Source organism: Melanerpes formicivorus, unplaced genomic scaffold (assembly GCF_026170545.1).
Source record: "Melanerpes formicivorus ecotype bairdi unplaced genomic scaffold, bMelFor1.0.p_v2 SCAF_63, whole genome shotgun sequence".
Classification (NCBI taxonomy): Eukaryota; Metazoa; Chordata; class Aves; order Piciformes; family Picidae; genus Melanerpes; species Melanerpes formicivorus.
In genome coordinates, this window is record NW_027142415.1 from 3031941 (window position 1) to 3044756 (window position 12816).

The 12816-nt window shown below is 42.7% G+C and overlaps 1 protein-coding gene across 9 annotated transcripts in view; it reads right to left on the reverse strand.

The window, feature by feature from the left end:
- Nucleotides 1-12816, reverse strand: part of TRDN (triadin) — a 236471-nt gene that overhangs the window by 68814 nt on the left and 154841 nt on the right. For all 9 annotated transcript variants that reach the window (XM_068162336.1, XM_068162339.1, XM_068162333.1 and 6 more), the window contains 3 exons: nucleotides 5168-5200; nucleotides 5026-5058; nucleotides 3737-3763 (listed from right to left, as the gene is read on the reverse strand). In XM_068162336.1, the coding sequence (XP_068018437.1) occupies nucleotides 3737-3763; nucleotides 5026-5058; nucleotides 5168-5200 (93 nt within the window). The remainder of the gene's footprint in view (nucleotides 1-3736; nucleotides 3764-5025; nucleotides 5059-5167; nucleotides 5201-12816) is intronic.

The window sequence follows — 12816 nt, forward strand, 5'->3', positions numbered from 1 at the left end:
AACCCTGAGGTCAGAGGCAGGAGCTGCTTGTGGCAACATCACTAATACCAAGAAATCATGAACCTAAGAAGAATCTGTTATGGGTTAGAAGAGACTAGACTAGGCTAGACTAGAGCAAACTAGGTTGGAAAAGACCTTTGAGATCATCTTGTCCAACCTTTCATCTAACACTCTCTTATCAACTAAACCATGGCACCAAGCACCCCATTAAGTCTCTTTCTAAACCCCTCCAGTGATGGTGACACCACCACCTCCCTGGGCAGCACATTCCAATGGCAAATCTCTCTTTCTATGAAGAACTTCTTCCTAACATCCAGCCTAAACCTCCCCTGGTGCAGTTTGAGACCGTGTCCTTTTGGCGGTTGCCTGGGAGAAGAAACCGGGGAGAAGAAACCTGGGAGAAGAAACCCCCACCTAGCCACAACCTCCCTTCAGGTAGTTGTAGACAGCAATAAAGTCTGCCCTGAGCCTCCTCTTCTTCAGGCCAAGCAACCCCAGCTCCCTCAGCCTCTCCTCATAAGGCTTAGGAACTGTTCTGTCACATGAGGAAATGAAAACAAATTCCCTGCCACAGTGGCACTTACAGACCCTTTTGTGAGTAGATGCAACAAAGCTTCATATGATCCTGGTAGATCAGCAGAAGTACAAGCTAGTGAGAATAACCCACACCTCCTTCTGTGCCAGCACAGTGTTTTTGATACACAGCAAAAGAGAAAATTTCATCTAAAGCCTCACTAGCTTTTGGAACAGGACCGTTTGCCTTCCATGAATATACTTAAAACTGTTACAGTTTGCCAACAGCTGCTGAATAGAATATTGGAAACCACACTGCACCCTGAGAGCTGCCTAAGTCTTAATTGGATTAATAGCAGAAAAATGAGGAACAAGTAAATAAAGAACAAATACAGATTGAAAAGCAATGATTTTGTTCAGACTTAGTGAAAGGTATAGCTATGAAACACTACTAGAATTTGTCTGCCATGGTGAAAAAATAGATATATTTGAAAGACAATGACAACATTCCTTTGTAGCTCTTACCAAGGTGCAAAAGGAACAGCTGCAACATTTCAATATAAATATCATTTTCCCCCCTGGAATACAGGGTATGTTTGAGTTTCAATATTAGCAATGTAAAGTTAAATTTAGAGCACTTGTTAACAAGTGATGGTTCAGAAATTAACAATTACTCCAGAGCTAATATCAGTTATTTCTGTTTAGCAGAGATTGGAGGCTGATTAAAGCAAAGCTGGAATGGAATGGAATGAAGCTGGAGGTGGGGAGATTCAGGCTGGACGTGAAGAAGAAGTTCTTCCCCATGAGAGTGGTGAAACCCTGGAATGGGTTGTCCAGGGAGGTGGTTGAGGCCCCGTCCCTGGAGGTGTTTAAGACCAGGCTGGATGAGGCTCTGGCCAGGCTGATCTAGTGTGGGGTGTCCCTGCCCATGGCAGGGGGGTTAGAACTAGATGATCTTTGTGGTCCCTTCCAACCCTGACCGATACTATGATACTATGAAAGCTGTTATTTAATTAAATAGTGGAGAATAATTCCAGGTCCAACATTAGGTTAATCCCATTGGAAAACAAAGAGGGCTGAGACCAACATTTTCAGTTGGGAAGATGCTCTTTTGACAACAGAGATAACAGCACTCCTGTTTTATATAACAGGAACTTATCATTTCTGTTTACCCTTACTGAACTATGAACCTGTTATATATTTTCTTTAAGTACCCCTTAATTGAACAGATCATAGGAAGAGCTTGCTTCCATCCTGCATAATGCTGCAGACACGCTGAAGGCCTATTACATATACAAATCTTTGCTTCTTACCTGAATCAATATGAAATGCAGTATCCACTAGAAAAATCTGAGGCTACTCACAGCAACAAAGCAAGGAGGTAAAAGCTCTGTAGTTTCAGATCCCCTGCTAATTCTGTTTCTCAACTTTACAAGTGACCTAAACAAGGTAAGCTCTAACAAAAAGGAAACTATAATGAGTGGGAATAACAATTTCAAAAGGTAGATGACAACATTTCCCTACAGTGGCCAAAGAAAACTTCCAGGTTTGCAGAAAGAGTCCTAAGCTGCAAGAAACAGCTGCTTCGCTTCGTTTCAGACCCTGGTGGACACAGACTTGGCAGCAATGGGCTCACAGATGTTGAGCTGACTTCATATGCATAATACAGCATTGGAGAAGAAATAATAATACGTTAAAAATATTTGCTTTGAGGCTTCAAGCACTCGTGGAAAGCTTTATTCAATCAGCCATAGCAGCAAGTCTACCTTTATTTTCAGTTTTGGCTGTCCAGAATCTGCTAAAAATGGAAAAGCTTAACTCAACATAAATCTTTTCCCCCCCTCTAGTTTCTGTGTTTTGCCTAGTGGGAGTATAAAGAGAACAAATGCTTAAATTACTTTGGTTTCTGTTTTGCTCAATACAATTAGCTGCAGAGCAATGACAGCATTATGAATTTAGCCCATGAAGGGGGGAACTTAAAAACGTCCAATAAAGGGAATAATGTATCAGCTTTGATTTCCTTACATTAATCTCCACAGCTGTGATTCTGCAGCCCTTCCTCATGCTCCAGAAAAGCACCCTGCTGCCTTGCAATTCAGCCTGACTATTTGTGCCAGTATTTGCTGGGTAGTGTGAATGAGGCTTCAGAGGCAAACTCTAAAGTAAAAGATGATGTTTGACTGATAGCATGGTATTAAAAACTGGAAATTCTCTTTTCCCTGCCTTTGACTTGAGGTAGACAGCTCAGAACCCCCAGTCCAAAAGTCTGAGCAGTTGATACATTCAGTCTCATTTGTTTGAAAGGGAATCTTTATAAAGCAATATGATGTGAGAGTGAAGTGCAGTTTGTAACTTGCCATTCTATCTTCCATTTGTGTCTTGGATCCAACTGGCACCTGTGGTGTTCTGAACAGTGATTCAGAGCCAGTATCTTGTATTGTGTATGTGTAAAAGGTCAGGCACTGTCATGAACAATTAAATATTTGCTCAGCTTGAACTGAAGTCCTTAGTGTTTCTCCCCAGACCCAGATCTCCGTGCCTCTGGAAAGGAACAGCCTTTGGAGCTCCCACACCTTCTGCCATCAGCAGTTCTCATATGAAAGGAAGGCAGAAACTGTTTCACTGGACCTCCCTGCAAAACTTCCTGGACTCAGTAAAGAAAACAATTCAGTCACTGATATTTTGCTGCAGATGGAATGGTAGTAAAGACAAATAATACTTTGTGTCATGGCTCTACAGAAGATTGACTATTTCTCCTGTATGCCTTTCACAAAACACTAACGGTTTGAATAAGGGTGAGAAACTGCATCTAATGTATCTGGAGAATCATATTTTGTTAGTCCATGGACAATTCAGGGACAAGACACCTGTTTCCTAGAGGTGCTTTGAGGTGCTGCAGGTGAAACCCTGGAATGGGTTGTCCAGGGAGGTGGTCGAGGCCCCATCCCTGGAGGTGTTTAAGACCAGGCTGGATGAGGCTCTGGCCAGCCTGATCTAGTGTGGGGTGTCCCTGCCCATGGCAGGGGGGTTGGAACTAGATGATCCTTGTGGTCCCTTTCAACCCTGAATGATACTATGATAGAGCCATTATACTTTCAAAGGCCAGCTTTGGTTTGCCTAAGCCACGCATGCTAGCACATTTGTCACAGAAAGCATTTTCATTTACAGCCTAGTTAACAACAGCAGCAATTCCATTTCAATTTAAAACACTAAAGTTACCCACCTCTTGACTTCTGAGTTTCCCCAGAGGCTGTAAAAGAAAAGAAAACATTCCAGGAAAGAATGGTTTGCAAAAGCATAAGGAAATTAAGAGTGTTCCTAGCACCTCTTTGCTTGGTTCATGGCCACTTAGCTATGTGGAGCAGGTGCTCATTTTGTTAATGCAGAGAAATACATACACACATATGCTGCTTGTTTGGATAGTCTAATGGCAGGTGACTAATTAACCTACAGATTAAAACCACTGGAAAACAAGGTCAATAGGTAACATATATGGAGCTTCAACAGCTCCATTATTTATAAGTAATAAGGAGGAGTGAAGGAGTAAAGCCAGGTTTCAGAATGGGCACACATCAAACATTGTTGGGGGGTAGGAGACAAAAAATGTCAGCAACCTGGGGAACTTAGAGGCTTTACATTAACTGTTGTATCTTTTATTGAAAGCTAAAAGCAGAGAACTCTTCTAGCATCGATACAGGGGAAGATCCACTTTGAAAAGCCTTCCTTGAACATGTCCTCCTCCCTTTAATTTGTTTATAAGTCATCATAACCAAATCAAATTCAATCATATGTAGCAGCAATAATAATATATATTATCATGAATCCAAGTAAATGGAACTACCACATTGCTCTTTCTTCATTATTCACACCTTCACTCTGAAGCAATGTGACAGATTTTCATGCTATGGAAAACAGTGAAAGGATGGGTTTATTTTTCTATAAATTAACTGTCTGCTGTGGGTATTTTTTGCTCAGAATTTATATCTGAGAAAACAGAGTCATCTGATGAATGAGTCATCCTGCCTGGCTGTAGAAGGAGTTGAAAATCCTTATGCTCTCCCAAATTTGGATAAATTGGAGAAGTAGATTCTAGTCAGGGCTGAGAACCTCACCCAGCTCCAGCAACAAAAATCATGGGAGCCTGGAATTAAAACAAAATAAACCAACCCACACTTTTCCTCCCCTTCACAATCTCTGACGCTCCTGTTCAGTGTTTTGTTCTCCATCCACTTCCAAGCAGGCCCCCATTCTTGATTAACCTTTAGAAAACTGAACTAAAAAATTCTCACCCTCCTTGCTCTTCTCAACAACACTTGAACTCAGGTCTGGATGACCAGTGGCTTCTTGTCTCTTCCATAGTTGTTCCTTTGCTGAAGTAACTTTGATTAAGCCTAAAGACCATTATCTCTGACTTTCTTTGGGGTCATTTTGATCCTTTTGCCTAATCCTGTATTTACTTAACATCAAATCAAACAAACGACTCTGAAACTTACTGTTTTCCATAGTTCTTACCATGTACTTTTACTTCTTTCTTTGCTGTTTTGGCTGTGAAAACAAACAAAGGAACAAACCCCCAAACATTGGCTTCTGACATGAATTGATGTAAAAACATTAGGGTAGTTGAAAAGTAAGATAAAAGGCTGAGAATATTCACCAGTTTCCATCACTTTTTCTTTCTTGTGTGGTTCTGAAAAATAAAAAAGAAGAAAAAAAACCCAGCATGATTTTCTCTTCTTGGACTGCTTTGTTTAGTTACTCAGAACAATCATTTTCATGCTACTAGCAGCGGTTGGATGTTGCATGTTCCTTTGGACTCTCAGTTCAGGTGAACCCTTCGCTACTGCATGTTAAAATAAAACCTTCACAGTTGTCATCAGTTTCTCCAGCAGCTTTCACACTGTGCAAACAAGGTCAGATTAGCTATTAATAACGAACACCAAAGGGTTTAACACTTGGAATTTGGTGCTAAAAGGAAGTTCTAGAAACAGTGTAGGTTAAAATAGCTGCAATTTTACTTCAAGGTGGTCTAAATGGAGGCCTATGGAGAAGCTGAATATGCCTCAGAAATATGGGAACGTGGTGGAGGCAGAGAGCAAGCTGGCATTAAATAGTTGCTGTCTACAACTACCTGAAGGGTGACTGTAGCCAGGATGGGGTTGGTCTCTTCTCCCAGGCAACCAGCAACAGAACAAGAGGACATAGGTTCAAGCTGTGCCAGGAGAAGTTTAGGCTGGAGGTGAGGAGAAAGTTCTTCCCAGAGAGAGTCGATAGCAATTGGAATGTGCTGCCCAGGGAAGTGGTGAAGTCACCATCCCTGGAGGTGTTCAAGAGGGGATTGGACGTGGCACTTGGAGCCATGGTTTAGTCATGAGGTCTGTGGTGACAGGCTGGACTTGATGATCTTTGAGGTCTTTCCCAACCTTGGTGATTCTGTGATTCTGTGATTATATTTTCTTGATAGCTTCCTACCTTGGGTGGCAACTGTAGTACAGACCAAGGAGGAGAAATACAGCAAAAACTGAGAGGACAGAAGTTTGGGACTCAGTGGTTTGGCTGACTCAATGGGCTTAATCATAACAACAGCTGCAGCTTTGGGTTTGTGTAGCCCAAGTGCTCTTCAGAGTGTCCAATTTCATATAGATATTTTAGGACTCATCTGTGAAATGAGAATTTTGATTGGTTTCAGGGGGTTTCCTGTTTTGCTGCAGCTCACTAGAGCTTCCTGGAAACTGAAGGAAACGTAATTATGACTTCAGTGATTCTGAAGCAATTATTTTTCTCCCTCATTCTAAGATCTGTCAGCTCTCATGAGACTGGGGAACAGTATGACATTAAGAGCACTCAGCAAGTGGTTTTGGAACATATAAAATTTTCCACTGATTTAGCTTTCTTTCTTGTTTTTCATAACAGTAAACATTAAGAAGGTTCCACAGAGCATCTTTTATAATAGTTTTAAGTCCAGGAGCATATGAAATAAATCCTTTCCTGTGAGAAAAATTGTAAGGAAAAAAAATCCCCAAACCATAGAATTTGGCATCAAGCATTTATGGAGAAAGTTGATGTGATATAACCAGCAGCAGAACAAGAGGACACAGTCCCAAGCTGTGCCAGGGGAGGTTTAGGCTGGAGGTGAGGAGAAAGCTCTTCACAGAGTTGTTAGCCATTGGAATGTGCTGCCCAGGGAGGTGGTGGAGTCCCCATCCCTGGAGGTGTTCAAGAGGGGACTGGATGTGGCACTTGGTGCCATGGTTTAGTAGTCATGAGGTGTTGGGTGACAGGTTGGACTTGGTGATCTTTGAGATCATTTCCAACCTTATTGATTCTATGATATAAAATGTCAGGTTCTTCCTGCTCTGGTACCTTTCACTACACAGGTCACAAACTTTAGGGAAGTTCAGACCTAGATCTTTCCTTTTTGCTGCAAGGGATTGTTTGATCTCAATTTTTATGTTATTCAAGGGAGCTTAAGCATGTGCTGAAATGCTTTGCTGAGTCAGGACAGAGTTAAAGATATCCTAAGTGCTTTGCTGAAATTGGGCCCAAGTCTTGAGAAAAAGTGCACTGAAATCATGAAAATACTTCAGGGCTAGGAAAGACTGCTGGCTACAGAATAAAACACCTTAAAATGCCTTGTCAGTAAAGAGTGTACACTTAAAGAACCCTTTTAGCTCTGATTGGTGTTTAAACAGCATTTAATTTTGACATTCTTCTATTATTGTTAGGTCTTTCATGTAGCAATTTCTGTTTTGCAGTTAGCTTGCTCCCCCTGCCTTGCTCTTGAAGTAATGGCATTGTTGTGTTAGAGCTGCAGCTACTTTGTAGCACTACATAGATTGGACTGTGGCATTCAATACTATTTGCTAATCAAACAAACAAACCAACCCAAACAAATAAACCCCAAGGTTGTACTTTTAGTACACCTTCACAATTCACTATGCTGTGAAAGGAAGTATAGGAGGTTATTTTAGCTCTATATGGTCCTGAAGCAGGACTTGAGTACTGTGTCCACTTCTGGGCTCCTCATTTTAAGAAGGATATTGAGACACTTGAATATGTCCAGAGAAGGGCAATGAGGCTGGGGAGAGGTCTTGAGCATAAGTCCTATGAGGAGAGGCTGAGGGAGCTGGGATTGTTTAGCCTGGAGAAGAGGAGACTCAGGGGAGACCTTATTGCTCTCTACAGCTACTTGAAGGGAGGTTGTAGCCAGGTGGGGGCTGGTCTCTTCTCCCAGGCAACCAGCACCAGAACAAGAGGATACAGTCTCAAGCTGCACCAGGGGAGGTTTAGGCTGGAGGTGAGGAGAAAGTTCTTCACAGAAAGAGTTATTTGCAATTGGAATGTGCTGCCCAGGGAGGTGGTGGAGTTCCCATCCCTGGAGGTGTTCAAGAGGGTTTTGGACATGGCACTTGAAGCCATGGTTTAGTTAGTTATGAGGTGTTGGGAGACAGCTTGGACTTGATGATCTCTGAGGTCTTTTCCAACCTTATTGATTCTATGATATTTTAAAGCACATCTAGCAATAGTGTGTCAGGCTGTGAGACTGGGCATTTCAACATTCTAGCAGTATAGACTAGACTAGACTAGAATAAACCAGGTTGCAAAAGACCTTTGAGATCATCAAGTCCAACCTATCACCCAACACCATCTAATCAAGTAAACTATGACACCAAGCACTCCATCCAGTCTCTTCCTAAGCACCTCCAGTGATGGTGACTCCACCACCTCCCTGGTGCAATGGCAAATCTCTCTTTCCGTGAAGAACTTCTTCCTAACATCCAGCCTAAACCTCCCCTGGCACAGCTTGAGACTGTGTAGTAGCAAAAAAAGAAACCAACACCCAAATTCTGGGCCATTTACTCAAAATAAAATGTTTTAACAAATGCTGAATAAAATGGGATTCCAGATTAGAAAGCTTAGTGTATGCTGAGCTATTTTGTGGTCCATTTAACTAAATCCCATATGTAAAGACTTCAAGGTTGTAAAGTAAAATCTTATAATGTTGGAAAATTCTTCCCCTTTGAGGGGGTATATTGTGACATAAGTCAAGAAGCAATTTGTTTTGTTTCCCATTCAGAGTTAGATAATGATTCAGTTTGCATTATCCTGTGGACAATTTAAGACCTCCTCATCTACAATATATTCGCAGACTTGAGCTGGGATGAAAATGTCAGAGGGTTGGAATGATTTGTGGAATTCATCTCCATCCCCATAATAGATTCCTGCAGATATTAAGAAGTGGCTGAGTGATGGACTACTGTAGCAGCAGTAAGGTTTTCGTAGCTGAGGGTACACTGCATTCCTGTCAGACCATGAGCAGAGCCAGCTGTGAGGCTTCACTAAGCCTAGTGGAAGCTCTCTGGAACAGACAGGTGAGGATCAAGAATCTTTCTCTCCTATCCTGCAGGTTGCAGGGGGCTCAGATCAGAGAATTTCCACCTACTGTGCAAAGGCAGACAAGCCTGCAGCTCTCCTTTTAAAACCAGAAAGCAACTGAGTAAGTCAGAGGATAAGATGTATAATTTCCAAAGGAGGGACTGTGGGAGAGAGGAAGAATTATATTAACGTGGACTGGAAAGAAAGCCTCTGTGATTCAAAATGACTACAGATCCTGGACCTAAATCCAAGGACCCTGAGCAGCAGGATTAATACAAGGTAAGGTTTCATTATTTTGTTTACTGCTGCATAAACTCTGGCTATATGAGTGAAGATTTATAGAGTCTGGAAACAAACTGCAAAGCCCATCCTTATGTATGCAGGAAGTTACCTGTAGCACATGTCCCTGAAGACTTAAACTGTAAACCCAGAAAATAAACTTGCAGAATAGCCATGCTTATGTCATAAAAAAGTCTGGGAGGGTTAGCTCCAGGGGCTAGAAACTGAACAGCCTATTCCAGCTGTCAGAAGAATTTTCTTGGTGATACCTGTACCACAGAAATGCATGCAGAGATGCTAACCAGAGGCAATGGCTGCTCATGAAGAGAAATTTCAGGGCATGTAGAGGCACTCAGACATAAGATCCTGAAGAGAGTGCAGGATGGCAAAATCTACTAAGACCATGTTCACATACTGTGAAAGAGAATGAGACAGCCTCTCTTACTCCTCTTTCCAAAAGTACTTACATGGGGTTTGTGACATGCTATTTGCACTGGTTTGGTTGTTTCTCCTCTTGGGTGATGTATTTACACAAGAAGAGAATAGGTGGAGGGATGGATGAGGCAAGATGTGTGATGTTGTGAGTAAAATACATCCCTGACTTGTAACTTGAGGGAGCTACATCATTGTGAGAAAGCTGAAAAAGGATCCTTGATAATCTTGCCTTTTCTATAGTTTTGGTCAATTAGTCAACAGATGTGCTGATTTTCATTAGTACTTTGTAACATTTGCATGAGTTCAGAATGCTTTCTATGGCTCTGTGTCCTGTAAGTGATCATTAAAAGAAAACCAATGAGCCCAGCTCCTTCATAAACCTTTCATCCATTTCTAAGCATACCTGCTGTCCCATCAACTTTGCATTATTTCTTGTTTTTAAAGTAAAATAGCACTGGTTATACCATATAGCAGGTGGTAAGATTCTTCTCTGCTTCCATTTCAGTTGCTTCCCTCCTTGAAATAAGAACTGAAACAATTTCTCTGCCGGGTAAATACTGCCTTTAGGCAGTAGAACCAGTAGGTCTTCCTGCACTAGGCAGCATGGTCTGAACCTCTTTGAAAGATCCCCTGACCAGGGTTTTCAGCACATCCTGCGTCCTGATATTCTGTACCTAGCTCATAAGCTGATTTCCTATATAATTTCCTATATAATGTCTTTTCCCCTCCCTTTTTTTCTTCCCCCACCCCCCTTGGTGTTTCTGCTCTTTATGAACAGTGGAAAAGTCAGAGGCATGATAAAATAGTAGCTCAGTTTCCACACAGTATCACACAGTATCGCTTAGGTTGGAAAGGACCTCGAGGATCATCGAGTCCAACCTATCAACACAGACCCCACGACTAGACCATGGCACCAAGTGCCACGTCCAATCTCCCCTTGAACGCCTCCAGGGTCAATGACTCAACCACCTCCCTGGGCAACCCGTTCCAATGCCGAATGACTCGCTCGGTGAAGAACTTCCTCCTCACCTCGAGTCTAAACCTCCCCTGGCACAGCTTGAGATTGTGTCCCCTTGTTCTGGTGCTGGTTGCCTGGGAGAAGAGACCAACCCCTTCCTGGCTACAACCACCTTTCAGGTAGTTGTAGAGGGCAATGAGGTCACCCCTGAGCCTCCTCTTCTCCAGGCTAAACAATCCCAGCTCCCTCAGCCTCTCCTCATAGGGCTTGTGTTCAAGGCCTCTCACCAGCCTTGTTGCCCTGAGTTTGAGAGACTGGAAGCAGTGGACATCTGAGCACTATTTCTTTTTTCCTGTCATACATATTTTAATCTTTCTGGGTCCAAACTAAATTTCATTGATTTTTTCAAGAACTCAAGAAGAGTTCCTGTGATGAACCCAAAGGGAGCACTGAATAAGATCTCTTTTTTTTTTCCTGCTTGTGTGTGCGGAGAGGAAGATGGAAAGGATTAGGCATTAAAAATCAGTAATTAGGTAGTTAAGTGACAGTACAAAATCTGTTAAACATGCTGTAAAATTAAATTAAAAATTGCAAGACCATTCCAAGGAAATTCCAAGCTGCAATTAGGGTTTAATTTTTATGGTGCTGAAAAGAGTTAGATCTGATTTGTAAATCAGGCAACTCATCAGGGGAAAGCACTACCACTGGTGCTTAAAGAAGGTGCAAGAGTGTTTATCCCATGAGAGGGGCTTACAGACAAGCTGTTCCCACCCCTGGCTGTAGCTAAGGGAGCTAGGCTTGGGCTTGATCTTCTTAGAGGTATTTTCCAGCATTAATGATTCTCTTCTATAATTCTGTGAGCATGTGGGGCTCATTGGCACTGAGCATGCCTTTGGATGGGGATACCATAAGACAGTATCACTGAAGAAAGCTAGTGTCATGAAATATCTTCAGCTGTGGCTTCTCCCTTCAGAATAGCATCACTTGCTTAGATCTGTGAAACTGTTCTGCTTTAAAGCCAAATGTTATATTCTCCAGCCCAAATTTCACATGGTTGCCAGAGGGATAATTTTTTTTCCCATTGAGAGGAAATATCACATTTGAAAATACCCAAGGATATCAAGGAAGAGATACCCACTGATGCTGTTTCCAAGAGCAGCCACCACTTTCCAGACACAGAGGCTCTCACTGATTTCCAAATTCCATATCCACATAAATAATGAAGATAGAAATAGTGCATAGTGTGTTAGAGTTTTCTTCACTAGTGACATTAAGACCAGGACCATATGTGATGTGGAAGCACTGGAAGATGACCAGCTGTGCTCTCAGTCTGCTCAGTCTGTTAATAGGACTAGACCTTCAGCTTTAGGCATTCTAGGGTAGGGGTTGTGATGCAGTAAGATGTGTGGAAGAAAATGAAATATGAAATTGGGTAATGCATTTAATTTACTGTGCTAATAGGCAACAGTCTGGCTACCATGTTGCCAAACAAGCCACATTTAATGTTTTGATATGGTGAGTTATTCTGAGGTTAAATTAATTTTCAGGGAATAGTGTCACTTAGGGAGGGGAGGGAGGGAAAAAAAAAGTAGAATTCAAAGCATACTGCTCTTTATCATTTTTAAGGCAAACCCTGACAGGCTGGAGAGGTGGGCACAAGCCAACCTCATGAAGTTCAATAAGAGCAAGTACAGGGTCCTGCATTTGGGTCGAGGCAATCCCAGGCACAAATCCAGGCTGGGCAGGGACTGGCTGGAAAGTAGCCCTGAGGAGAGAGACTTGGGGGTGCTGGTGGACAAAAAGCTCAACAGGAGCTCTCAGTGTGCACTTGCAGCCCGCAAAGCCAATCAGATCCTGGGCTGCATCAGGAGAAGTGTGGCTAGCAGGTCGAGGGAGGTGATCCTCCCCCTCTACTCAGCTCTGGTGAGACCCCACCTGGAGTACTGCCTCCAGTTCTGGAGCCCCTATTGCAAGAGGGATGTGGAGGTGCTGGAAGGTGTCCAGAGAAGGGCCAGGAGGATGATCAGAGGGCTGGAGCACCTCTCCTATGAGGACAGACTGAAGAAGTTGGGGCTGTTCAGTCTGCAGAAGAGAAGGCTCTGATGTGACCTCATTGTGGCCTTCCAGTATCTGAAGGGGGCCTACAGGAAGGCTGGGGAGGGACTTCTCAGGATCTCAGGTAGTGATAGGACTAGGGGGAATGGAATGAAGCTGGAGGTGGGGAGATTCAGGCTAGATGTGAGGAGGAGGTTCTTCCC